General features: G+C 54.6%; 13 protein-coding genes and 1 non-coding gene across 14 annotated transcripts; 5 read left to right on the forward strand and 9 right to left on the reverse strand.

Annotated features, from left to right (window-relative positions):
- Positions 1–3,211: 3,211 nt before the first annotated feature.
- Positions 3,212–3,965, reverse strand: DL89DRAFT_271215 (uncharacterized protein). Its single transcript, XM_040888884.1, has one exon. It carries the CDS (start codon positions 3,936–3,938, stop codon positions 3,504–3,506), a length of 435 nt encoding a protein of 144 aa, XP_040739559.1. The 5' UTR covers positions 3,939–3,965; the 3' UTR covers positions 3,212–3,503.
- A 441-nt stretch (positions 3,966–4,406) lies between these two features.
- Positions 4,407–5,293, reverse strand: DL89DRAFT_271216 (uncharacterized protein). Its single transcript, XM_040888885.1, has one exon. It carries the CDS (start codon positions 5,239–5,241, stop codon positions 4,417–4,419), a length of 825 nt encoding a protein of 274 aa, XP_040739560.1. The 5' UTR covers positions 5,242–5,293; the 3' UTR covers positions 4,407–4,416.
- Positions 5,294–6,015: 722 nt separating this feature from the next.
- On the reverse strand, positions 6,016–6,232 carry DL89DRAFT_287308 (uncharacterized protein; the record flags this gene model as incomplete). The annotated part of the gene is made up of 2 exons (XM_040889903.1): positions 6,016–6,069; positions 6,094–6,232. Coding segments are annotated over 2 exons (192 nt in total), but the record flags the coding sequence as incomplete, so codon positions are not given.
- Positions 6,233–7,193: 961 nt separating this feature from the next.
- On the reverse strand, positions 7,194–8,666 carry DL89DRAFT_271217 (CoA-transferase family III). The gene has a single exon (XM_040888886.1). The coding sequence runs from the start codon at positions 8,576–8,578 to the stop codon at positions 7,250–7,252; it is 1,329 nt and encodes a 442-aa protein (XP_040739562.1). The 5' UTR covers positions 8,579–8,666; the 3' UTR covers positions 7,194–7,249.
- Positions 8,667–9,214: 548 nt separating this feature from the next.
- On the forward strand, positions 9,215–10,442 carry DL89DRAFT_119351 (uncharacterized protein). The gene has a single exon (XM_040883182.1). The coding sequence runs from the start codon at positions 9,504–9,506 to the stop codon at positions 10,404–10,406; it is 903 nt and encodes a 300-aa protein (XP_040739563.1). The 5' UTR covers positions 9,215–9,503; the 3' UTR covers positions 10,407–10,442.
- A 443-nt stretch (positions 10,443–10,885) lies between these two features.
- DL89DRAFT_119354 (uncharacterized protein) lies at positions 10,886–12,641 on the forward strand. The gene has a single exon (XM_040883183.1). It carries the CDS (start codon positions 11,108–11,110, stop codon positions 12,530–12,532), a length of 1,425 nt encoding a protein of 474 aa, XP_040739564.1. The 5' UTR covers positions 10,886–11,107; the 3' UTR covers positions 12,533–12,641.
- On the reverse strand, positions 12,551–14,410 carry DL89DRAFT_271218 (Phosphoribosylaminoimidazole carboxylase). The gene has a single exon (XM_040888887.1). The coding sequence runs from the start codon at positions 14,355–14,357 to the stop codon at positions 12,606–12,608; it is 1,752 nt and encodes a 583-aa protein (XP_040739565.1). The 5' UTR covers positions 14,358–14,410; the 3' UTR covers positions 12,551–12,605.
- A 245-nt stretch (positions 14,411–14,655) lies between these two features.
- DL89DRAFT_312999 (uncharacterized protein) lies at positions 14,656–16,858 on the forward strand (the record flags this gene model as incomplete). The annotated part of the gene is made up of 1 exon (XM_040890997.1): positions 14,656–16,858. One exon carries the CDS (start codon positions 14,656–14,658, stop codon positions 16,855–16,857), a length of 2,202 nt encoding a protein of 733 aa, XP_040739566.1.
- A 169-nt stretch (positions 16,859–17,027) lies between these two features.
- On the forward strand, positions 17,028–17,675 carry DL89DRAFT_119360 (uncharacterized protein). The gene is made up of 2 exons (XM_040883184.1): positions 17,028–17,283; positions 17,437–17,675. The coding sequence occupies exons 1-2, from the start codon at positions 17,064–17,066 to the stop codon at positions 17,466–17,468; spliced, it is 252 nt and encodes an 83-aa protein (XP_040739567.1). The 5' UTR covers positions 17,028–17,063; the 3' UTR covers positions 17,469–17,675.
- Positions 17,073–17,145, forward strand: DL89DRAFT_t165. Its single transcript has one exon. It is a non-coding gene; the product is annotated as a tRNA-Met (tRNA).
- On the reverse strand, positions 17,636–18,390 carry DL89DRAFT_271219 (uncharacterized protein). Its single transcript, XM_040888888.1, has 2 exons — positions 17,978–18,390; positions 17,636–17,914 (listed from the first exon to the last, which is right to left on the reverse strand). Exons 1-2 carry the CDS (start codon positions 18,063–18,065, stop codon positions 17,781–17,783), a joined length of 222 nt encoding a protein of 73 aa, XP_040739568.1. The 5' UTR covers positions 18,066–18,390; the 3' UTR covers positions 17,636–17,780.
- Positions 18,391–19,268: 878 nt separating this feature from the next.
- Positions 19,269–19,710, reverse strand: DL89DRAFT_271220 (uncharacterized protein). The gene has a single exon (XM_040888889.1). The coding sequence runs from the start codon at positions 19,573–19,575 to the stop codon at positions 19,324–19,326; it is 252 nt and encodes an 83-aa protein (XP_040739569.1). The 5' UTR covers positions 19,576–19,710; the 3' UTR covers positions 19,269–19,323.
- A 511-nt stretch (positions 19,711–20,221) lies between these two features.
- On the reverse strand, positions 20,222–24,124 carry DL89DRAFT_313001 (calcium-translocating P-type ATPase; the record flags this gene model as incomplete). Its single annotated transcript, XM_040890998.1, has 12 exons — positions 20,222–20,452; positions 20,524–21,472; positions 21,493–21,773; positions 21,845–22,006; positions 22,053–22,115; positions 22,163–22,330; positions 22,393–22,840; positions 22,957–23,126; positions 23,161–23,280; positions 23,318–23,418; positions 23,528–23,846; positions 23,915–24,124. The coding sequence occupies 12 exons, from the start codon at positions 24,122–24,124 to the stop codon at positions 20,222–20,224; spliced, it is 3,222 nt and encodes a 1,073-aa protein (XP_040739570.1).
- A 1,066-nt stretch (positions 24,125–25,190) lies between these two features.
- Positions 25,191–25,589, reverse strand: DL89DRAFT_119413 (uncharacterized protein). The gene has a single exon (XM_040883185.1). The coding sequence runs from the start codon at positions 25,492–25,494 to the stop codon at positions 25,237–25,239; it is 258 nt and encodes an 85-aa protein (XP_040739571.1). The 5' UTR covers positions 25,495–25,589; the 3' UTR covers positions 25,191–25,236.
- Between the last annotated feature and the right edge of the window lie 209 nt (positions 25,590–25,798).

A 25,798-nucleotide genomic window follows, 5' to 3' on the forward strand; every position in this document is an offset into this window, starting at 1 on the left:
CACATCGACGCCGGAACCCTCCAAAGCTGACAGCGCTCTGCCCAAGCCATGCTCGTTGCGACTCCACGGTCCGACAATCAGCCGAATAAACGCCGTTTCCACACACACGTCGACTCGCCCATTCTTGGCCTCCACCGCCAACCACGCAATGAACCGCGCCAAGTCGTCGCCCACCGCCTTATGCTCCTGAGCAAAACACCGCACCACACGGGCGACTGTAACAAGCACCGCGTGCATTGTGGGCATTTCCAATGCGTCGCTGTCGAGGAGCCCGAGTGCCCGGCCCACCAGTTTCTGTCCGGCTGGCCCCGAGGCTGCACCAGCGCGTATAACGCAGTCGGATATAAATTCGCACGCTACAAGGAACGATGTGTCGTCCAGGCCTGTGATTGCTTCCTCAAGCGCTGTTGCCAGCCCAATGCATTCTCCGGACATGTGCACCACGCTGACAGCCGACGCCAGCCAGCGCCACGGCTCCGGATGCAAATCACAGGAGAAGCATCGCATGCGTGTCTCGCACAAATGCCCTGCCTGGCTTTTCCCGCGCCGACTGAGCGACCGCTGAGTCAGGTCAATGGTCAAGGTTTCCGATGACTCGCCATAGCTATTTTCCGTACTCTGCGCACCTGTCACTGCCCCCAACTGGCCACCGACAGAGATATTACATAGCGTCTGTGAGTTCGCAGATGAAAACAGTGACTGAAGCACTCTAGCCAGCATTGGCTGGTGCTTATGCACACCTTGCGTCCAGCCGTGCGTTAGACTGAGTGCCTGGCACACCAGATCAAGATGCATTTCTGAGCCTGCAAGTGACTTTAGCAGCTGCGCATATTCATCTGCAAGCCGCTTAGCCCGGGATTCTGAGGGTGTGGCGTCGATGTTGCCAGGATGGAGTGCGGCTGCTATGAACTCCGCCGCCTGCCACACGACATGGGCTATGCAGGGGATCGCCTGAACCGTCTCGTCCGCAACTGCCTTGGTCATGGCTTCGAGCAGATTGCGCGCTACCAGCCACCACTGCTCAGCAGACAGCGGCGTTTGGCAGGTCCTTCTGCCACCAAGGCACTTCTCGCATGTGTTTTGGTCGCCACTAGCTAATATGCGATCAACAAGCCGCGATGTCGCTGCTTGATCGGCTGTAATCGCATCCAAAACATCAAGGACCTGGTCGAACTGCAGCTCGAACCCCCATTCCGCCGCAGGAACTGCCATATCCGATGCATACTTCACCGACCACCGACAGCCATATCCCCCCAGCCCCAAAGCCCACCCCACCACCTTGACGAACAAATTACCAGGCCAATGCAACTGCACTGCCCTGTCGCAAAGACCCATGATGGCTCTGCTGGCAGCACCGCCGATCGCCTCGTCACTGGCCGCTAGCTCCTGCAGCACAGCAAGGCGCGGCGCAAGTACAACTGCAAGCTGCACGTAATCTGGGTCTCGAATCTGCCCGCATACATGCAAAGCGCTGGCCGCCTGCTCCCAGCTCTGCAGCCCGTCAGCCACTGCGCCCCGACACAACATATCGAGAACCAGTCCCGCAACTCCGCACAGCTCCGCCTCAACGCCAGCCAATGCATGCCTCCAGACCATCAAGCTATTGCACTGCGGCTTTGGCTGTGTGTCCAATGAATCCAGGGCACGGATCGCCCCCAGAACCCACTCGACCAGCTCGCTCGGCTGCTTCTTATCACCAGCAAGAACCCCAACCAGTGCGTCGTAGCACTCCTGGTAACGCCTTTTCGTCATGCTTTCCGAATACATATAGATGATAAACCACACCACCTGTGCGGCTCCGCGAGCATTCGCAATGCCACTGTCCTCGGCCGACCCAAGGGTGGCTAGGAGCCGCGACAGCGACGTATGGCCGGTGCGCATGCGCTTCCGCCGCCTAAGCGACCCCTGGCTATCCTGCGACCGGTCGGCACGGTCCAGCAATTTGACTGCCAAAAATCCCACCGTGTCGAAGAACCCGTACTGGAATGGATCCAGTGTCGTGTGCAAGTACTCCATCACCGAACGCCCCGGTCGCGATTTACAATGTGCCATCGGCCACAACGAAAGAAGCGCGCGAGGAAGCGACATGAACCGGAACTTGTCCCACGACCCCGTCGTCAATGTCTTCAATGCCATCTCTAGCAGCGCCCAGCCGTCGTCGCTATCCGCCAGGCTGCAGTATATGAGCCTGGTTAGGATCCGGATGCACCGCAGCACCGAGTGTTTTGTATGTGTGGACCGCGTCGACCACAGATGCAGACATGGCGACAGTAGCTTCATGGAGAGCTCGGAATCCCCAATCGCTTGCTCGTCCGGCAGGGCAATTAGCACTGCGTTGACTGTATCGATGATATGCATATGGCACGGGTTCTCGCGCTCATAGTAGCACAGGAACTCGGCGCAGAACCCCATCACCGGTTCCCGAAGCTTGGCCATTCGCGCCGGGTTCGCGCTGCTCACCACTGCTGACAGAGTTGCCGCATACTCGACATCCCCGGGCACCACTGCTGCTGCCGAGGCTGCCGAGTCCTGCGACTCTGCCACACTATCAAATCTTCTCAGGAACCGAATACACAGACCAACCACTGCCAGGACCAATTTATCCCCACAGCCACGCAGATGCGGCGGATGCGCCGCCCACGCCCTTAACACCTTGCCATAGTCCAGTCCCAGCACCGGCACCAGTGACGGATCGTCCACAAATGCCTGTGTGATATGCTTCACCATGAATTTCGCCAGCCTGCCCGATACATGCGGAATCATGGCAACCCAGATATGCCGCACATGGCCTGAGTACTGCGACTGGATCCTGCTGGCCATGCGCTGGCCTGCCAGTGACAAGTCAAGGCCGTCTTGGCCGTGCCTATTGATGAACACCTGCGACTCCTTGATTAGGATACGCGCGGTCCACGATACAATATGCTCACAGACCTCTTCACTGAGCGTGCCCATGATTGTGCTCTGTTCTCGCTGCGACTCCTCGGCGAGTATCCCGGCTATCTGCTGTATCCCGTGTGTACGCTCCGTGGCCTTGCTGGACTCGAGCTGCTCAAGCGGCTTGAGAAGCGCTGGGTTGATAGCCACTTTGCCGCTTTGCCACATACCAGCAGTGTCCTCTTCGGCTACTAAATTGACGTGTCGCCGTGAGCCACTCATTTTGGAGGGTTTCATATAGTGGAGAAATTAAAATGCGAATAATAAAAACTAGAAAAACACGCGAAATGAATGTTATGAAGGAAAAAAAACCCCTGGCTCGCTGCGTTCAGGGTAAGTGTTTCTGGTGTGTCCGAAAGGGTCGCCTATTCTCTGGTACTCAGCTGCTGATCAATTTACGGCTTTAGCGCAAGGAGGGGTATTATTCTTTGGGAAATCACAAGTTAAAAGCCAGCGACTTCACAGTATAGGATCCTCCCCCATGGCTACCCTAACAGTGCCATCACCAGACATGCTTTCAAATCCGACAAAGGTGTGAAGGAGGACCTATTCTCAGCCACCCGGTATCCTCAACGGAACACTCTGGCTCGACGTGCCAGGTGGGGTGGAGCTAGGCCAAGCGACGGAGGCTGGACCCCAAGATGGGCGACATGCTCGGGAGTTGCAAAGAACGTGTTGGTGAACTGGGGGATCCGCTGGCCATCAGACCCAATCTCAACATGCGCAGGTATAATCAGGCCGGCTCTCTTGCCGAATCTAGTATCACCACCCAGCGCCCCGGGGAATGGAGCCAGGCCGTCTTGGAGCTGAAATTCGCCAGATAAACCCTGAACGAACCCTTCAGGCACGCCGCCGGAAGCGAGCACTGACCCAATACTCCCAAATCCGCTGTTAATGTCTGGAGATGAAACTCCAAGCGATCCATCGGTGACGCGCGCTCCAATTGAAACCCCGTGTTGCTGGCAGAAAACAGGGGTGGCAAGTGCTAGGACAAAGAGCTTCATATGATAGAGCAGCAGATTTTCGGTTGAAGAAAGGATAATTGCTGGATCCATGATGCTTTGGAGAGACAGGCTGCCTTTATACTCTGCCCCGTGGCTTGTGGTGCCAGCATTTCTGCGAAATTAAAAACAAATATTCGAATAAAACTGTGGACAAAAGTGCCATTTACAAAACGCACAATAAACCACCACTGGCAGAATAGATGGAAGAGCCAACATTGTGGAACCAGTCCTACTCGAACAATAACAACGTTGGTACCAAGTGCATGCTCGGAACAACTAGACAGTCGTATACGCCAACAATGCGACAACAATAACATATATTTCCTATTTAAGTGTGCCACATATACCAATATATAGACGATTGTATAGCGTTGAGTGCGCAATACATGGAATGTGATGTATTTGGGTTGGGATACAAACTATATCTAATTATCTGTTAATGTAGCTCAACTATATGATAACAGTACTCGTATTTGATTCAGGCCTGGTTCTGGATGACAGTGGCCTTCTGTCCGTTCTGCTCAGCAGCAACAGGAACACTGGCAACAGGAGCTGCAGCGATGGGAGCAACAACCTCTGGGACAACAGCAGGAGCTGCAGCAGAGGCAGAAATGGGTTCAGCGACAACTGGGTGGACAAACTGAGGAGTGAACACGGGCTGGACAAAGACCGGAGCAAACACGGGCTGGACAAACTGCGGAGCAGCAACGCCAAAGGCAGAGCCAACAACAGTACTGGCCTGGTGGTGGTCATTGGCAAACACGACATCACCGTTGCGCTTGAAGACGCTGCTGACGACACCGTTGTTAACGAAGCCAGGAACTGCGAAGCCAGAAACGCCGGCTGGTGCAAAGCCGCCAGAGACGAACCCAGGGTGGGCAACTTGCGGCGCAGCACTCACCTGATGGGCATTGTTAGCAAACACGACATCGCTGTTGCGACGGACAAACCCAGCAGCGCTGAATGTGTTCTGGACCGGACCAAGCAGGTTCGAATTGCCGTTTGCAGTCCAGCCGTCGTTACCCTTGACATGGGACTGCGATGGGTTGTTGACGATGTTGCCCTTGGATACATCATTGCTATTGACAGTCGAGAAAGACGATCCGAAAATGTTGGTGAAGGCATTGCCACCCTGGCTGGATCCGCCAGAGAAGAACGAACCGTCAGCCTGCCAGCCGTTGTTGACATTCGGAGCTGAGATGGCGTTAGGGGCTGAGACAATGCTGGGGCCGTCGGTGGAGCCAATCTCCTGGCCGAAAGCCGAGGCAGAGGCGATGGCAATGAAGGTGGTGGCGGTACGCATGGTTGGAGATTTGTAGTCTGTGGTTGACGAGGGATTAGTTGTGAGGAGTAAGAGCTGGTAGAGATCAGTAGCTTGTAGCGGTGGCTGGCTCCGGCTGCGACCGGTCTGGCTTTATACCAGAGATCCGGGACTAGGCGGGCCTGTCCTTTAGAGCTGCCTGTGATGTAGGGATTCAAAGTTTGCGTTGGCACAATTGCTGGTAGGAGCTATTCTCCTACAGCTCCCTTGTTTTCACCGGTCACGCAAATGGTCTGCACTACTGTCGGTCAGCCAACAAGGCTGTTGGTGTGTCTCTGCCAATTGATGTCTACTTGGCGAGGGCTGGTCCGCTTGTTTCTGTGACAATTGCTAGGCTTTGTCGTGGCCATTATCTGGCAGATATCGCCACACCGCGAACAACCACGCCGCAAACAAACCACACCGCTCCCCGTCGCCAGCGTGCGCAGCATTTGTTCTTTGGGCTAGGACCGTCCCTTTGTCAATGCGGTGCGGTTTCTGAAATGAAGCCGAGCCAAATGCACGTAATCGGGGAGAGGCGGGGGTCTGGCTACTGCTGTTGTGCCATTGCTCAGCTCGCGAATTGTTGGTCAGGATGATGACAATAGCGTGTGTCGACATTTATGACGTAGGCAGCATTGGCTTGCATTGCGTGATTGGCGATATGAATGCAGGATATATTGGAAGAGCATCAAGTGCAATGGGCTCGTGCTCAGCACGGCTAGATATTAGTGATGAGAATAGGAGCTATGCCTGGTTCTGGATGACGGTTGCCTTCTGGCCGTTCTGCTCGGCAGCAACGACTGGGGCAGCCTGGAAAGCCGGCTGGACCACAGGCTGAAAAGCTGGCTGGACCACAGGCTGAAAAGCTGGCTGGACCACAGGCTGGATGAACTGCGGGACAGCAGTCCCAAAGACCGGCTGGACAAACTGAGGAGCAGCAAGTCCCGGAGCAGCAAGTCCCGGAGCAGCAAGTCCCGGAGCAAACGGTAGCCTGGTGGTGGTTGTTGGCGAACACGACGTCGTTGCTGCGCCTGTACACCGCACCAACGATGGCTGGATGGACAAAGGCAGGGTGGACAAAGCCTGGAGCACGGTTCAGCTGGTGGTGGTTGCTGGCAAAGACGACGTCGCCGCTGCGGCGGACAAACCCATGGCCGAAGAAGTTTCCGACAGGACCGAGCTGGTTGGAATCGCCGTTGGCAGTCCACCCGTCGTTGCCGAAAACCGAGGTGAACGATGGGTTGTTGATGATGTTACCCTTGGACAGGCTGTTGCTGTTCACGGTTGAGAACGAGCTGCCGACGATGTTGTTGAACAGACTGCCGTGGCCGCCATTGGCACCCGAGAAGAACGAGCCCTCGGCCTGCCAGCCGTTGTTGACGTTCGGAGCTGAGATGGCGTTGGAGCCCGAGACGATGCTGGGGCCGTCGGTGGCACCGATCTCCTGGGCAAAGGCGGTAGCAGAGGCAATGGCAAGGAACGAGGCGGCAGTACGCATGGCTGAGGAGTAAGACTACGCTTAGACGGAAGGTGGCGAGGGAGTGGGATTGATTAGCGGCAAGAGAAAGAGCTGTATGCTGGTAGGTAGCTTGAGGATGACTGCTGGATCTGCTGGATCTCACCTGTGTTTTATACCATCGACGTGGCTGGCGACGACTTTGATATGCTTCGTCCAAGATCGCTTGCAGCAGCAGAAGCAGCAGCAGCGGTGGCAGAAGCAGCAGCAGCGGTGGCAGAAGCAGCAGTCAAGTTTGCAACAACAGCTGGTGCAACTACCCCTCGCAGCAGCTGCAGTGGCCAGGCTGTTTGTCTGGTGGTCGACAATGTCGAGTGATTTAATGAGGCAGCCAGCTGAATGGCCATCATTGAAGCTCCATGCCCCCACTTTTCTACTACTCCTGCAGCCAAGCAGCTCAGCAAGCTGCAAGCGCACAGATATCTCCAGTGAAGACCTTGCAATGCAACCACGTTTTGCTTTGGCGTATTTATTCCAGATTTTAAATTGACTTCAAATGTTGTAGTCGTACAAAATTGCACCGCCAGAACGGACCACGCTCTCGATCTGGTCATCAGAGTAGTTTAACACCCTACGCAGGACATCATCCGTATGCTGCCCAAGCATAGGTGGTGGTAGACGCACGCCAACCTCTGAGGTGGAGTATTCGACAGCAGGGCCGACCAGCTTGAGAATGCCTGCAAATGGATGCTCGACTTCTTTGACAACCTGCCGTGCAACTAGCTGCGGGTGCTCAAATGTCTGCTTAATTGTGTTGACAGGCCCGAACGGCATGCCGCTTCCCTCCAGCCGAGAAACCAGGTCGTCAGTCTTCCAGTCGCTCAGCGCCTCAGTGATCAGGGCAACGAGCTCATCGCGGTTCTGCACGCGATCTGCGTTGGTCGCATACTTTGGGTTTTCAAGCAGATCCGGTCGGCTGATGGCGTCGGTGAAGATCTTGTACTGCTTGTCGTTGCCAGCTCCAATGCAGATGCTGCCGTCCTTTGTCGGGAACACCTGATAGGGGACAATCGACGGGTGGCTGCTGCCGAGTCGGCTGCCCTCCTTGCCTCCTACCAAGTAACTTGAGGCAATGTTGGCCAGGACCGTAGCCTGTGTCTGCATCAGCGACACGTCCAGGTGCTGGCCGACATTAGACTTTACTCGCGACAGCAGAGCAGCTAGGATTGCGCTGTGGGCGTAGATTCCTGTGGTCACATCGGTGACAGCCACGCCAACCTTGACCGGTGGCCCGTTGGCCTCACCAGTAATGTGCATGAGACCAGCCTCGGCCTCGATGATGGTATCATATCCTGGCTTGTTCGCATAAGGCCCCGACGAGCCATATCCTGTGATTGATGCGTAGATGAGCTTCGGGTTGACCTTTTTCATGTCCTCATAGCCGAGCCCGTACTCGGCCAGTTTTCCGGGAACGTAGTTCTCGACGAAAACATCGGATTCCTTGGCCAGATCCAGAATGACCTGCCGCCCCTGCTGGACCTTAATGTCAATGGCGATTGAGTGTTTGTTGCGGTTGGCACACAAATAATACGCACTCTCGCCCTTGAACAGGGGTGGCTGGCGGTACAAGCCACCCTTGGATGTCACACCCTCAATGGCCCCAACCTGCTTTTCATACAGCTTGAATGGAGGACCCCAGGCACGAGTGTCGTCGCCGCGCGCTGGGTGCTCGACTTTGATGACCTCTGCGCCGAGATCCCCAAGGAGCATCGTGCAGAAGGGTCCGGCAAGGACACGCGTCATGTCAAGGACACGAATTCCTGTCAGTGGACCGACTGACTTAGTTGCATGAGTGGCCAGCAGACGCTTCGGGGGTGTCATGGTGGCCGGATGGTTTCTCGCAGCGCAGAACAGCTGATGTACGAATGGCATACTTGAAATAACCGTAGGTGGGATATCAACATTGAGGAGAAATTGGTCAGATGCATCCTCTGACCGGTCGACCTCTATATAAACCCACTGTTCTGCACATGTCACCAGCAATCCTGCTCCCAGGGGTCATAGCCCTTGACAATGAATTCCGCTCTGCCACAATCACTCTTGCTGGAGCCCAATAAGGCCAGATGGTAGAGTATAGCGTGAGAAGCAGGACATTGCTTTGGCAGAATGCCGAGGCGTGCCATGCTAGACAATAGCGCCCATGCGTCTTCACACGCAATGTATATCGCCAGGGCCAGTGCTATCCACTTACCCAGACTGCCTACCTGCTGATTTGCTCACCACCAGAATTTGTTAAGGGCTAGGTATTGGTCCGCTGGCTCTCAGACCCAAAACACCCGCTGGTATCTACGGTCAAAAGGTAAATTGCGGTATTCATATGAGCAACAATATTGCAGTGGCAGCTGTAGCTAGATGTTTGTCTGTTGCGCTGTTCTAGTGGCGCTGTTGACGTTATTTTCCAACCAGTTTCCTTGTTCTCTCAACAAATATGGACAAGGAATTGCTACAGCCACAGCACATCCATCTCCCTCCCTCCCTTTCTTGTTATCCATTTTTGCCAAACGAAGGCGAGATGAATATCCTTTTGTTTACGATAGTAATGGCTACGTAGCAGAATATACAGCCAACCGAGCTGAGGCAGAGAATTCATTAGTCTTGTCTATCTGTCAGTCGCCTTTCTCTTCTTCTTCCCCCTCTCCCTTTACTCTGTTCCTTTCCCTCATATACCTTCGCGCCCATCCCCTATACAGCCTCTTGCCCTATACCCTATACTGTAATCACCGACCACAAACCTAGCACTCTAACTATGCGTATCTATCAAGCTATCACAGTTTTTGCTGTAGCTGCCTCGGCATTCCCTACACAGCTTCTTGCTGTCCGTGAGGGTCCCAGTGGGGATATAAATTCGCCAGCAGCTCCGCATGTGGCTCAGCCTGAGCAGATGCCGCTTCAAGATCGCCCTCCTACTCAAGACCACCTAACAGACAGCGACCGCCCCCCTATTGTAGCGGAGAACGGATCCCCTGTTCAGGATTACCCGCCAGCTGGTTTTAACGAACATCGCGATGGATCGCAGCACCACCCAACTGATAGCAGCAGCAGTGGCCAAGATCCGGGTCGCCCCGCTACCCAGGACCGCCCAGCTGAAGGCGACCGCCGTCCTGTTGTAATCGAGGACCGCCCTCCTGTTCAGAATCAGCAGCCAGCTGCTTTTGATGAACACACTGCTCCCCAAGGCCGTCCAGCAGAGAGCAACAGCGCTAGACCGGTCTCGGACCATGCGCCAGTGGTTGTTAATGAGCCTCACGATAGGCCACAGGATCACCCTGCGGCAGAACCTCCCCGCAGCTCTGGCCATCAATCTTCTCGGCCTCCAGCTCGTCAACACTTTGAGAAGATCGAGCACCCTGGCGGCAACCCGAACAGCATCGAGAAGACGTCGCAGGACATTATCAACGACGATCAGCACGGGGTTCACTCAAACATTATCCACCATGTTGTCACCAGCAACAGTATCGTCAACGGTAAGCCCACAAATGTCAATATCCACGGCACTACCGGTGTTGCTAATAACGGCAAGAACAACGTTGTTCTACCAAATGAGTTTTGGAACCAGTTCAACCCTGGCCAGCCTGGGGCTGGGCTCCCTGGCACCAACTTTATCCCTGCTGGTCTGGGAGCTAACGGCCGTCCTCCTAGCGACCATTAGTACTAGCCTTTAGTGATTCTTGAAACAGAGGTTGTTTTCTCTATATGGCCTTGGTGCGATGTCGCGTTATTTTTATTTTTGGCTGCATTTATGTTCGGCGATCGCTTTTTGGTCTGATCCAAGCGGTCCGAATGGTTTGGCCAATGGGGAAAGCTGGGGAAAAATCGGATCGCTGTAGCTACCAATGCACAATTTTTGTACACTTCTTACATGTAACGCACGAAGATCCCGGGCTATGGATGAAGAATTCGCGTGCATCTCCCTCCTAACACTGGCAAACCAGGCCAGCTAAATTGGTTGGGAGAGGGAAAGAGGTGGTGAGAATTGGAACGTCGTTCTTATTGCACGCTTTTTGGCTCCATGGCCAGTGTAGCAGGAATTACACCATCGCTGTACACACGAATGCAAGACAGACAGACAGCAGCTGCCGGTACTCTCCGCATGAAACAAAAGGTGCTTCTTGTTTTGCTTTCTTTTCTCCCAACTACTCTTTTTCACGCCTACTCGTTTTAAAGTAACATATTATCCTGCTGGTCTGGACATCATACGACAAATAAACATACTCAGGCAGTAGCTTTCTCCCCTCTTTTCTCTTCACCTTCGCCCTCTCCCCTCTCCCTCCTTCCCTCACTACCTACACACTTGTATCCTCTCCCTCTTGCCTCACATTCCTCCTTTCATCCGCGTTATACTTTTATTCAATGGCAGGCTCTGGTCGTGTTCAAGCAGACGACAATTTTGATATTGATGACTGGTACGACGCGTCACGTCGTAGCCGAGGCGTTTCTATGATGCCGGCGAGCAACCCGCAGCTCGTCAATTATCAGAACATGCACGTAGCCAGCCCCATGCCGCCTCAGAGCCGCTCAAACCAGCAGCAACAGCAGAGACACCCACCACAGAGCAACGGGTATAATGTGGATTCGTATTATCATGGCAGCCACAACGGTCCGCCAACCAGTGCCCAGCAGTTGGCGGGCTATTATGGTGGCTACGGCGATAATGACAACAATGATATCAGTTACTCGAATGGCCATTATGACCCAGTCCACTATCCTGGCGACCGTGGGCCGCCACGCATGCAGCAGCAGCAGCAGCAGCAGCAGTATGGCCGGGGCCCCGCACCGCAGGCTCCTACATACCAGCAGATTACGCCAACTCATGGAAACTACCAGAGTGGGGTATATCCACTTGGAGTGGCTCCACCGATGAATAACGGGACCCGTCCATCAACTGGTCGCTCAAACATGAGCATGGGATACATTGCCCCTGACCCAGGAATGGAGTCACGCCCCCAGACTGCGCGGTCAGACAAGAGCACAACACCGCTGAACCCAAATGCAGTCGTCCTCTCCAACCTACCCAAGGGTGTCAAAGCATCAAGCGAGACCAGATACTCTCCCCCACCCCCGATCAGCACTGCCAATACCAGCTCGACGCTACACTCAAGGCATGGCAATGTCAGCTCGCCATACTCGCCAGCGGCACCCAAATATGGGGCATCCCCTTCAACCGAATACCTATCCACTGTCAAGAGCCAGCAGCCGCTTCTTAACAGCAGCCACTCACATGGCCACAGCGATATGACTACGGTCGACCTGTCAAATGTCAGGTCTGGTGGCGGCTACCAGGCCCCAGAACGTCCGATCACCTCGTCCACCACTCGTTACAATGCGTCACAGCTCGCAAGAGGAAAATCCGTTAATGACCGCTATGAGCAGCGCAAGGCTGGCGGTGACTCGGGCGTGGGCGAGTGCTGTGAATGCTGCTGTGGGGGCTGTATGCGCTGCGCATGCTGCTCTGTCTGCTGCTGCCTCGGCCCGATCATCACTTGGATATTAGTTATTCTTGTCCTGGTTGGCATTGCGCTGGCGCTGTACTTCAACTGGGACAAGATCATCGGCGCAGTCAAAAACAAGGGAGCGGCAGCGGCTGCCTCTGTTGCCTCCACTGCTGCGACTCCATCAGCTGTGCCTATCCCTACTACCGCCCCGCCTGCCGCCCCGCCTGCCGCTGCTACTAATGCTGCTGCTGCTGCTGCGGCTGCCGCCGCCTCTGCTGCAGGACTCCCACCTGAGGCTGTAGCTGCCGAAGCAGCAATCGCCGCTGCCGCCACCCCTGCTTAAAGACATTATCGTAGTTTTGTGCTAGTTACACTGTTATTTTTAGGACACTCGTAAAATGCAACATGTCGTATCTTTAGTAGTCCTTCCATCCAGTGACATCAAGGCGAGCAATCTTCTTCTCAACGCCAACCCGCATGTCGTCCATGTAGTTCTGCATCGCGTCCAGATATGTCGGGCACGAGGCGCCCAGGATGCGCACAGCCAAAAGTCCAGCGTTGTCAGAGTTGTTGATGGCGACAGTAGCCACAGGCACGCCGCGCGGCATCTGGACAATCGAGTGGAGGGAATCGACGCCGTCCAGGCAGCGGCCCTTGACTGGGACGCCGATAACAGGAAGAGGCGTCAGAGCAGCGACCATGCCCGGCAGATGCGCAGCACCGCCAGCGCCAGCGATGATAGCCTTGAGACCACGCGTGTGGGCAGACCTAGCATACTCAAACATGCGGTCAGGTGTGCGGTGTGCAGAAACGATGGTCAGCTCGAACGGAACGCCAAACTGCTCAAGGATGTGTGCGGCAGGACGCATGGTGGGCAGATCCGAGTCAGAACCCATGATGATACCCACCAGCGGGCTCATGTGCTTGACATCCTTCTTCTCCTCGTCGTTAACCGAGCCATCGGTAGTCTGCTCCTGCGACTTACGGTAGGCCAGCCGCTCACGCTCCTCATCCGAGGCATTGGAGAGCTTTCCGACAATCAGATCAGTGCGGCGACGAAGCTGAAGGGCAGAGTCAGCAACCACCGTGACATGGCCCATCTTGCGTGCTGGCTTGGCACCAGCCTTGCCATACAGATGAACAGTAGCACCAGGCACCTCAAGGCTAGCCAGGCACGGGTCCAGCACGCTCTGCATACCATTCTGGCCGCCCAGCACGTTGATCATGGCCGCGTTCGGGACTTTGAGCTCCGTGCTGCCAAGTGGCAGGTCCAGAACAGCACGCAGATGGTTCTCGAACTGCGAAGTATGGCAGGCTTCGATCGTATAGTGGCCAGAGTTGTGCGGACGAGGAGCGATCTCGTTCACCAGCACGGTGCGGCCGTCCTCATGAAGGAACATCTCGACGCCAAAGATACCAGCGCTGCCGCTTGGCAGGCATGAAACGGTATCAGTGGCGACCTTCATTGCAATCTGCCGGATGTCGCCGTCAATCTGAGCGGGGGCATAGACCAGCTCGCAGATGTTGTCACGCTGGATGGTCTCGACCACAGGGTATGTCGCAACCTGTCCGCTGGGACGACGGACAACCATGACTGCCAGCTCCTTGGTGAAAGGGACAAACTTTTCGGCGTAGAGCATCTTCTCGCCCAGCGTCTTGAACCCGCTGGCCGCATCATCTTTGCTCTTGACAACGTAGTTCCCACGGCCATCGTACGCACCAAGACGGCACTTGAGCACAAATGGATAGCCAAACTTTTCACCGGCAGCAACAACCTCGTCAAGCGAATCACACCTGACAAACTCGGGAAGGGCCAGACTCTGCTCAGCCAGATACACCTTCTGCAGGTACTTGTCCTGGATCAGTCGCACGGTGCTGGAAGACGGGCGGACCTGTGCCAGGCCAAGGCTCTCGATCTTGGCAAGCTCGTCGCAGTTGACGTGCTCGATCTCCACCGTCAGGACATCGCAGCCATCAGCCAGCTTCTTGATCGCCTCCGAGGACGTGAACGGCTCGTCAATGTGCTTGTCCGAGTTGCTGATCTGCTTGGCAGGCGAGAGAGCGGTCGGGTCAAGCACCCGCACCTCGACATTCATGCGGCCAGCCGCCTCGATGAACATGCGTCCGAGCTGGCCTCCGCCAAGGATACCGATAACCTGCTTGTCCATTGTGAAAAAGTTTCAAGGGGAAGGTGAGTGTGGGGGGAATAGCGCTTTTCGAGCAACGATGGTTTTCTCGGAAAAGAAAAGGTTGCAGTTCCTGGCGATTGCCAGCAATGGTCCCAACCGCGGTTGCGGATTAGGTTGTGATTATGCCGAGATAACGTGAAAGTCGCAGATTAGTAGATCCGGGCGATTAGCTCACTAATCTAAGATGTGCATGGACAGCCGTGCTTTACCAGGCACGGGTCTGGACTGTCCGAGGCCGAGAGCTACAGCTCTCCAGCAATGATGCTACTCTTACGCCATGTTCCTGCAGGACCATGTCTGGGTGCCTTTGGAGCTTGCCCAGATCAGCGAACTATGGAATATGACCTATCTCTTCTGTGTTTCTCCAGCTATCTTTGCTATTATTCCTATGATCCTATATCCAGTACCATGGCCTAGTCCAACTTTCAGATCCAAACCAGATATATACGTGCTCTCACATCTCTGCATGGTAATGCTAGCACTACAGCACCAGGATACATACCTTCTCGGTAGCGATCCCACTCTTGTCGGCAAAAGTTCCATCCTAGTATACAAAACCGTATTTTATTCAGTGCTGGGCTTTTACATTATATTCACAGTGGGGACCTTCTCGCTGTACATCTGGAGGGCAAGGCGATCGCAAGAACGCTCGTTAAGGGAGCGGTCAGTGTTTCTGCTCACGTTACAGGTGGTTGGTGGGTTCATATTCGGCTGTTGCACCCTATGCCATAACGCCATACCACTATTCCCGTGCTTTATTGACTTTTGGCTGTTGTACATTGGATACAATATCTGGCTATATGCATTTGGGCTTCGCGCTTTGCGGTTTTACATTCAGGCGCGCTCACATACTGCGATTGGGCATGAGGTACGGGATAACCCTATTCGGCCAGGAAATTTACACCAGTATCTGGACCGGTTGCGTGAGATAGGCGGGCAGAGATATTTACAGTCGTCCTACAACCTCAACAAGTCACAGCCAACAATCAGTTCGACAAATGGACAGCGCAAACACTCTCTCGCAATGTCGCTTCAAAGCGTTCACAATCTGCATAGGCATCGGCCACCACTCCCTGATACGGTTGACACAAATAATTCGACCAACCTAGCCGCTATTGTCATCGAGCCTGCGGAAATCGAGCAGAGGAGCAGCAGTCATGGATCTCACAGCGGGCGTGTATCGATATCCTCTCGACTCTGCTGTAACAGCAAAGAGCTGTCCCTTCGGCAAAAGAATGCTAGCCGAAGTCGCGTTTTAACCGTGCTAGCCCGTGGCATCATGTCAAACCGAGTAGTGGGGAAGATACTCCTGATATTATTGGTGCTTCTGGCGATTGGTCTCTTGTTCGGAAATATCTTTTCGCCTTTACTGGCTGTCCGTCCGATGCACTACAACTGCGTTAGAGCATGGGTGATGTTGCCTCTAGCCATCTTTTCTGGCATTTACTACTTCATCGCTTGCCCTATTCTCCTTGCGCTTATCTGGCGATACCACGATGCATATGGAATTAGAAACTCCCTTATCATCTGCGTTGTGACTGGGATGTTACAATATCCTATCGTCATTGTCTGGGAATTTGCGATTCAGCCAATCAACCACTACATTTCCCCTTTATTCTTCACGTGGGCTCAGATGTTTATCATCTACATACAGTCGATTGTCGTCCCACTGGTTGAGTCGTTTTATATTGCCTACCGAGAACGCAGGAGGTCGAGCATGAATGACACAGACCAGTTGATCGACGAGTTCCGACGTCCAAGCCGGCTGCCCATCACGGCTAGACGGCAATCGGGAGCAACTAGAGAGGGTTTTTATGCAGCTCTACAGGATCCGGAAGAGCACGAGAGACTCAAACAGTTTGCAGTGCGTTGTTTTTGCAGCGAGCTGATGTCCTTCCTCGACGCTTACGCGGCACTCAAAGCCAACATCCATCTTGACCTCAAAACCCATTCAACGCCCGAGCAGAACACGAACTTGAGGCCGCTATCTGGCTCTGTTATATCGTCGTTTGATACCCTGCAGCCTCCGACGACGACTCCAAATCTACATGTCACGTGTTCTATATCAGGAACTGGTCGCAGCCATGCATCCCAAGATGTCGTTGCTCCATTTTTGTTCGACGACACACTGAGATCGGAATCTCCCGAATCAAGGCTGACAAGGCCGTCATCGTTTGGGATTGGACTTACTGATATTACTACTGGCATCGTGCAAACCATGGCCAGGGCATTTCCGCGACTAGTCATTGACGACTCGACCACCATTTCTGAGAGAATCCGCGAGCCTGTTTCTGCCATACTGACCACATTCATACTTCCCGAATCATCGTTGGCGATAAACACGTCTAGCCAAGTCATCAGAGTTGCACAAGACTACTTGGATGGGGGCACAATCACGATGAGCTGCTTTGACAAGCTGAAGGATGACGTTCTTGATATGCTCTACTCAAACGTGTATCTCCGCTACAAAAATAAATGACCTGAAGCAGCTTTAAACTAAAATTTCTCATTGAATGATCATGTGGATGCATGCATTTTATCCTTCGATGGAAGAGGCAGAATACACCAGCAACCACAAACCACATTTATGTGGTTCCATGTTCCACATTGCTTTATACAATTTTTTTCTGGAGGAACTTGGAATCGTGATCGGATCAGTTGAACAACTGGTCGTTTGGAAATCACATGGAGTGCGTCCGATTGGCTCAGTTGGCAGAGCGTGAGTCTCATAATCTCAAGGTCGTGAGTTCGAGCCTCACATCGGGCACTGTCTTTTGCTTCTGCGGGGCTTCTCTTTTTGGATATACAGGCGCTTTTTTGCACGCTGGGCGAGACAATGTCAGTCGAATCAGGTGGTGGCAAGCCGGGCGCCAGCAAGAGCCCCGCTACAGCCTACATTATGGAGGTAACGTCTAGCCCTTGATGGGCTGCACAAATGGCCGCATTGAAAATACCTCCGTGCAACTTGTCTATTTTCTTATCACTCTTTTCTTCAGTATTAAATATCACCTTTAAAACCTCCCACATATCTAACACAACACCATTAATATTCATGTAGAGGTGAATCAGCCATACCTATATGGTGTATGAAGCATACTTTTCAGATCCTTTGGAATGAGCGTTGTAGAGAACGTTGCATTCATATATTGGTGCAAGACAGAATACCTGATTGGAACATACTTCACCTTTGGTTGTGACTGGTAACCGTTACAGATTGGCCAAGTAATAGCTCATGTTGTTTACAGCATCTTTTTGACTTTTTTTAGTATATTCAATGGTTGGCTTTTGGCTTATCCACGTCCTCTTGCAGTCTACGTGTCACAGATGCCATACCAGCTTCACTGTCGGCTGCTACAACTGCAGGTCAAAAACGCTAAATTCTGCCTTTTCCAGTTGCTCCAGTTAATCCTTAACAGGAACTGCTGTCAGTAGCGCCGGGACCCTTTCCTTTGGATTATTCGGCGTATTCAGCTCAGTCACACCACACAGTCTCGTATACCCTCTGGTAGCCAACTCAAAAACACCCATCAACCGATCTACAAATATCGATCGGTAAGCAGATAGCGGCCATCAATCGCTCAGCGATCTCGGCCCCTTACCCTCAGTAGGAGAGCGACTGATGCCTTCCAGGTGCGGCGTGTTTCCAGGCTGATCCTTCCTATCAGTATCATCATCGGCAATGCGCATCAAAATACCAAGCCCAAGTAATTCATGCCTTTGCCGCTGGCCATCTGGCTCACTGCTATGCTGCTGACGCCCATGGGGTCGTACCCGCCGTTCTATACCTACCTACCAGCAATTGCTGTCTGAAAAAGATGAGCGAATGGGGACGGGGGAAGCAGGTGGTATTGAGGTGTGACCAAGTCAGCTTGATAATAAGACGCGTGCAGCACAGGTGACAGGCCAAATTATTTCTATTTCTGAAGGGGGCAAGAGGGGTGTGGATTTGCAACAGAAGCACAGCGACTGAATATGCAGCATAGCGGATGACGTGTAGGTTCTCGTCACAATATAGAAATTGGCTGGTTTGATATCATGGAGCTTTTTATAGCCAAATGTAAGAGACGAGATAAAGGTGTGCTATTGTGTGTTTTGGCGGTACGCAAGGCTACATGTCCAATCTAACTAAGCCTAAGGTTATCGTTCACAACGAGAAGAGAAACTGGGTGCTAACCAATCACGATATGTGGTGTATCAGAGCCCAGTCGTAATGGCCGTAGGTGTCCTGGTGGCTGTCCTTTTCACTTGCGCTCTCCGACGACCAGTTGCAGTCGTTGCAGCGCCACACAGAGCGCACATACAGGCGGAGTTTCGTCTTGAGGATTGCCATATCACGAATATTCCTTGCAAATGCCTGTATAGAACAGAAAACCCAGTATAGATAACTGTTGGGGTGGAGTGAGATGAGGGAATAAGTTAGCAAAAGAGTGTCGGGGGTTGAAATAGCCGTGGAAAGAAGGAAGCTTGGGACAATTTAAGGCTTTTCGCTAGCGGAGGTCAACCAAAAACAATCCTATGTGCTAGTTGACAAGACGGGAGGAGCAGGGGGAAGAAGAATTCGAGAGGTCAGGGCATGAGCTATTTGAGGGGGGTTTTTTTTTGGGGAGGGTAGGTGACGGGGGAACTGCGCATGCATCTGGTGAACATCTAACCTGCTTTGTCACTGAGGGCCAGTGCAGCAATGTCAGACAAGGATGTCAGAGAGATGATAAGGGGAATATTGAGGCAGATGCGAAAATCAAAGCGCCTAATGTGCTCAGAACCATGGTTGCACAGGAACGGGAGGGAGGGAGGGATGCACATTGCACGAGTCTGCATACTTCTTAGTGTTCTTTTTTCTACAATTACTTGTTCGCATAAACCGGTTTCCTGTAATTCGCAGATTGCACCGTTTTATTTCTCAGCGCTATATCCTGAAAACCACACCCGCCTGTTTTCTTATGTCCTAGTAGGAACCTGTGGCTGGGTATACATGTATACCACAGCACACGGGGAAGGTATTTTTATTCATGTGTTGCGGTGGCAGGCATTGTGCCAAAATGTTCATGCCATCCCCATTTATAGCAGAGGAAAAACTGAACAGATTCTCATGGCTGTCACACTTACATCTAGCTTGGGGAGGCGAAATAGGCCGGCCAAACCTTGTTCCTTCGCCTGAACACGAATAGGAGGCGGAAATGGTGGGAGGCCACCACATATGCAAGACATGCCGCTTGCATTAACCAGATGACAAGGGATTAACCACTTTAAGCATCCTCTTTTGCGCCATGCATATGGGCAATGAGAGGTGAGGGATACTGGCCTGTTTTTTCCCTCAGCAAGCAGGAAACTCCCGACCCAGTAAAAAGCTAATTTATTCAGTTGATATTTTGCTTAGGGTGTAGGGGGCCTGGGGGTTTTCTCGAGTTCCTGGTCGACCAGGTCGGCAAAGGACATCTTGTTTGGCGGCATGGCGCTGGTGGACATGCCAATGCCGACGCTGCTGGCCACCATCGAGGGGACCATGGCAGCAGCCAATACATTTTTGGTCGGCTGATCGCTGCCGCGGCGTCCATGCTGCTTCCGCGCTCTCGCGCCAGCCGGGGGCTAGTAGCAGAATCAACCTCGGCGCTGGCCTGATTCACTGCAGAGCCAGGTGGCGTGGGCTGCACAGCATGTCTGGAGCGGCCTGGGGTGCGGCCTGGAGTACGGGCAGTGTCGCGGGCTTCTGGAAGCGCTTGGACAGCTCAGAGCCGAACTTGAACACTGAGGTCTTTTGCATGCCCTTGGAATCGGCCAGGGGCTGTACTGGTCGTACTCGTCGTCCGAGCCCTTGCCGTGGCGCTGGTTGCCATTGTCGCCAATCAGCTTGCTCTGGACAGTTTGCGCTGGCGGCTGCCACTCAAGATTGGCGGGGTCTTGTAGATGTCCTGAGGAATGAACGGCATCATCCACCAGATGAGCTGGTCGGGAACCAGTCGCAGCACTAGGCCGACAGGCAGCGCAACGAATCCGCCGACAATCGAAAAGGCCCAGTACTTTGCGCTAAGCGCAGTGGTCTGGAAGGCGGCGCCACCCCACTGGATGATGATGACCTGGCCGACGACGATATGAGCACAATGGACAAAAAGAACATGTTCTTTTGCATGCCCTTGAAACAATTGACCTCATTGTGCAGCACACGGCAGTTGAACTCGTTGAAGATTTGCATCCAGGCAAAGGTGTTGAAGACCAGAGTGCGCAGAACCAGCATGTCGTAGCTGCTTTCGACAGTGTGCAGGTGGAAGATGTCGTCGGCGGCATATAGAGTCAGGAAGCACACAACGACCTGGAAGATGGACTGGCCAATGATGTTCTTCCACATGGTGAAGGTAATCAAGGGCGAGCCCTGTTTCTCGGGGTACCGGTCCAGCAGCTCCTCGCTGGGCGGGTCGGTGGCCAGGGCAAGGGCGGCAAAGGTGTCCATGATCAGATTGATCCACAGCAGCTGGACAGCAGTGAAGACCGACTTTTGCTCCTTGTCGACAATGGACGACACAAAGGCAATGAGCACGGCAGTGACGTTGACGGTGATTTGGAACTGCAGGAACTTTTTGACCGAGTCGTTGACAGCACGGCCCCACATGCAGGCGCGCACAATGGACTTGAAGTTGTCATCCATGACGACGATTGACGAGGCCTCCTTGGCAACCTCTGTTCCGGCAATGCCCATCGAGAAGCCGACATTCGCAGCCTTCAGGGCAGGGCCGTCGTTGGTTCCGTCGCCAGTGACCGAGACCACTTCGCCGTGTGTGCGCAGCCACTCGACCAGCATGCGCTTGTCCTCGGGCGACGAGCGCGCCAGAACCTGTAGGCGCGGAACAATGACGTCCATCTGCTCGGGGCTCAGACGGCGGAATTTGGGGCCCTCCAGGACGATTCCGCCCATGCCCGGCGTGTAAATACCGCATTGCGTGGCGATGGCACGGGCAGTCAGCACGTTGTCGCCGGTAACCATGCGGACGATAATGCCGGCGTTCTGGCAGCGCCTGACGGCATCAGTGACGCCGTCGCGCAATGGGTCCTCAATGGCGAAGATGCCCAGGCAGACCAGACCGGCCGAGTCGCGCAGCTCGCTGTCGTTTTCCATTTGCACCAGCCGGGCCTCGTCAAAGCTCTCAAAGTCGCGGTAGCCACGCCGATGGTGCGCAGGGCGCGCGACGCGTAGTGGGCAACGGTGCGGCGGAGGTCGCGCAGAGTCTCGTCGTCCAGAGGCAGCGCCGGGATCGCCGGGTTATGGGCAAAGTCCGGCGGGAAGTTCAGGGCATATGCGTCGTCGTTGACGTCGGTGGTGTCCGAGCCGATGTTCTGCGAGCCCGTGTAGTGGGCAGATAGCAGGTACGACGAGTCGCCGGTGGCCAGCGCGGGCATGTTCGGCTGCTCGAATCGTCGTCTTCGGTAGCGTCGACGCGCAGAAGCGGGACCGGCTCGCCGGCCGGCCCGCGCACCTCAAGATTGTCCTCGTCGCTGTCGTTCTCGAGGTTGATTTGCGGGATGCTGGGCATGGCAACAGAGGCGAAGGCGGGGGCGTCCTCATCATCGCCGCTGTAGTTGCTCATTGAGGGGTTCGAGCTGGCCTGCTGGTTCATGATTTCCTCACGGTCCTGCCTCTGGAAGGCGCCGTCGACATCAACCACCCAGCGGCAGTTCTCGCACCATCTCGGGAGCACCCTTGACGTACAGGCGCCAAATGGACTTGCCGTCCTCGCGGCGGCGGATCTTGACAAGCGTGCTCATGGACTTGCGCTCGGAGCTGAACGGCACACCTGCACGCTGCGCTCAACATCGTCTTCGCGCAGCTGCGTGTAGCTGGGGGCACCCAGAATCTCTGACCACGACAGCATGGCGGTCTCGGTCTTTGACCCGGTGAACTTGTCGGCGCTAGAAACCTGCGCATTGGCCTCGCTGCTCTCCTCATTGCTGGCCAACGCTCCCTTTTTGCCAGTACGGCCAAGGATGCGCCGCCACAGGGGGCCTTGGCGTTGCTGGCAGCAACATGGGAGGCTGGGGCGGACGAGGAGTCGTCGGCTGGAATGAAGGCAGTCGAGCAGACGGCGATTGCGTCGTGGCAGAGGCTCATGATCGCATGCGGAGCCTCCTCGGCCAGCTCGGCAGTGGGGATGATCAGGTCCTCGTCGTCACTGAAATCGCTGAGGTCCGAGATGCCCGAGACACTGGGCGAGGCATCCGACAATGGCGTCATGGCGCTTGATGACGAGAACCCCGACGAGCCCATGCGGCCCAGACGGCGGCGCTGGTGGCGCTGGCGACGGTCGCGCAGGCGGCGCTGGCGACGGGTCTCGGTTTCAAGCAGTGTGGGAAGCACGGCCTTGTCGGAGCAACCGCACGGCCAGTCATGTCGGTGACCAGCCCGTCTGAGGGCGGCTGTCTGGCGCGACGGCGCTGCATGGCCGAGGTGCCGGCGGGTACGAGCTGAACTGGTACTGGTCGCCGATGCAGCCCGAGACGACAGTCATGCGGTTTTGCGTCAATGTGCCGGTTTTGTCGGAGCAGATAGTGGTGCATTGCCCATGGTCTCGCAGGAGGCAAGAACGCGCACCAGGCAGTTGTCCTTGAGCATGCGGTGGTCGCCACAGCCAGCGATAGCGTCACGGCCAGCGGCAGGCCCTCGGGCACCGCCACCACGATGATGGTGACGGCAGTAATGACGATGCGCACAACGTTGTCGACGACCTTGGTGGCTTCATGCGACACCTCATGGCGACCGAACTGCACAAAGTACTTGATGATAAGCACGATGAACATCAGCAGACCGGCCGCCGCCCAGCTTGGCAATGAGCTCGGCCAGATCGTTGAGCTTGGCCTGCAACGGCGTGGGCTCGTTCTCCTTGCGCAGCGACATCAGCGTGCGGCCGTAGAATGACTTTTCGCCCACCCCACAATCACGCAGCGCCCGACACCTCCAGCACGCGGCTGCCCGAGATCAAAAACGGGTCGGCGTTCTTGCTGGACGCCTTGGGCTTTGGCTTCTCGGGGCAGGCGCGCCGCTGGCGACCGTGGCCTTGTGGGTCAGGTCGTTTTCGCCATCGGTCGACTCGTCGGCATCTACGCCCGACTGGCCCTCGGTCTCGATCTCCATGCTCTCGCCCTTGCTGCGCAGGGCTGCCGACCGCTGCTCGCGGCGCTTGGCGCGCAGCTCCGCCGCCTGCTCTGGCGCTCCTTGCGCCTATCGGCGTTGGCCTGGTCGGCCTCCTCCAGACAGCGCTTCCTTAGCGCATCGCTCTCGCCCGTGACTGAGCTCTCGTCGCACTTGAGATTGGATGCCGATACGACGACTCCGTCGGCGCACAGAATGTCTCCGGGCTCAATGTGGAGAATGTCGCCGACCATGATGCAGTTGGTCGAGACCAGGCGCTCCTGTGCGCCGCGCGTCACCCGCACCCGCCGGTCGTTCTTTTTGGCGTTGAGGCGGCGGAACTGCTTCTCCTTCTGGAAGTCGTTTATCGACGCCACCAGTGTCACCACCGAAATCGCCACAATAATTGCAAACCCTCAACCCAGTGCACGTCTTCGCTGTCCTCCGGGTCCGGGTTCGGTCTGACGTCCTGGTAGATGCCGATGCCCAGGGACACGATCGCCGCGACCACCAGAAGAATCAGCATTTTGTCGTGCAGCGCATCCCACACCAGGCCCAGGAACGACCGCGACTTGACCGGCGGCAGAATGTTGACCCCGAATTTCGCCACTCGCTCATAGTACAATTTCATGTCGCTTTCGAATTCGCCCAGCCACGTTAATGACTCGTCGTCTGCTCCCGCGCCAGCTCGTTGGCGATTTCCGCCGCCCGCGTTGGCGTCTTTTCCAGTGTGTTGAGTGACTCGCCGGGGCGCAACGGGACGATGCCGGTTTCAGAGTCGACGTTGAGCTGCTGCAGGAGCGCTGCGGTGCCGCCCAGTTTCCGGAACCCTCCAGGTCCTTGTCCGCACCAGCTCGGCCAGCCGGTCGGGGCTTAGGCTGCCGTCAACGTCCACTGAGTGCCCGTCGCTGTGCTGATTTTATCGCTGCTTTGCGACGGAGTCGCAGCGACCGACTCCGTGGCCGCTGGTTTTCCATTTGCACTCATAGCTTGTGTTTATCAGCTATTTGATTGGTAGTTGTCGATCCTTTTAGTGTGCGCTTTGGTTCCTGCTGCATGACTTTTTTTCCGTGCTGTTTGCTAGTGCCACAAGGGCCGAGCACTACTTACATGTATCAAAAGGAAAAAGGGGAGCCGGACTACTAGCAGATGCTAAAGTAAGCAGTTTCCAGCAGTCTGGATAGCTTATAGATAGAAGAACGGGTGTGTATGAGCGCTTAAAAGTGCAGGGAATCGATTAACAAATGCACGACGCTTGCTGGTACAGTAGACGTATTTGATAACAGCAAGTATATAAAAAAATAGGAGGGATTAAAAGGCAAAAAAGGGTAGAGTTAAATACAAAACGGGTGCTTGGCAGGACAAAGAGGGCAGTAGTAGTGCTATGGCGATTTAAATAATCTCATCATCCCGGACGCCCAGGAAAAAAAAGACCGCTGGCTGCCAGAGGCGGTTGGCCGCCTAGCAAAGCAACTTGAGGGTACATCCAAAACAACCAGTGAGAAAAACGAGGAGCAAAATGAGCAGAAGAAAGGAACGATCTAGTCCGAACCTTCTACCAAAGAAGTTCTCCTCAGAAACAGGTACCATCAAACGCCGCTAATGTTGACACAAGCGAGCCGCTAATCAATACTGGAGCTCTGGAATGTGATCTTGCCCCAACAGCATAGTTCTCAACTCATGTGGGCGGAAAGAGAAAGCTTAAAAAGAACCTCGCCAGCCAAAGAGAAGCTGGCATACTTGTCACTGTGACTCCCCCCGATGTTCCCAGTCTTCCAGCACAGGCTGCGCATATATTATGAGGGCCGAGAGGCACCATAGGTTACCAGAACGTTTTCCAACATCACTTTCCACACACCTGAAACAAGGGGCCGATGCACGCAAAAACACGCCAGAGGAACACGCGACGCTCCAGGGAGCCTTCTTTGACAAGCGCGAATGTTCCACGAACAGAGGATCGTCCCGCAGAGAACCATGAAGGCGTGCGGTTGAATAGAACATAGCTGGCGTGAGTAGGCGGATGTGTCAGTTGACATGTGTTGCAATTGACGCGATTGTTGGGGTTGGCCAATGCAAGGGCAGTGATCAGATCCGGAATTTGGATTTTATCACTGAGGGAAAACCAATATCCGTTCCAATGCGCTTAGGCTTTTTGTGGGGTATCTAGCTGGTCCCGAGCCCCGATATATGCATTGCTAGCCCGATGATGCAACAGTAGAAGCAGCGCTTATGCTAACACTGATAAGTAGGACGCTGGTGGTGCTGATGTCAGCGCCTGATACCACTACTGCCACGCTCTAGATGG

This window comes from Linderina pennispora (genome assembly GCF_002104995.1).
Source record: "Linderina pennispora strain ATCC 12442 chromosome Unknown DL89scaffold_39, whole genome shotgun sequence".
Lineage (NCBI taxonomy): Eukaryota > Fungi > Kickxellomycota > Kickxellomycetes > Kickxellales > Kickxellaceae > Linderina > Linderina pennispora.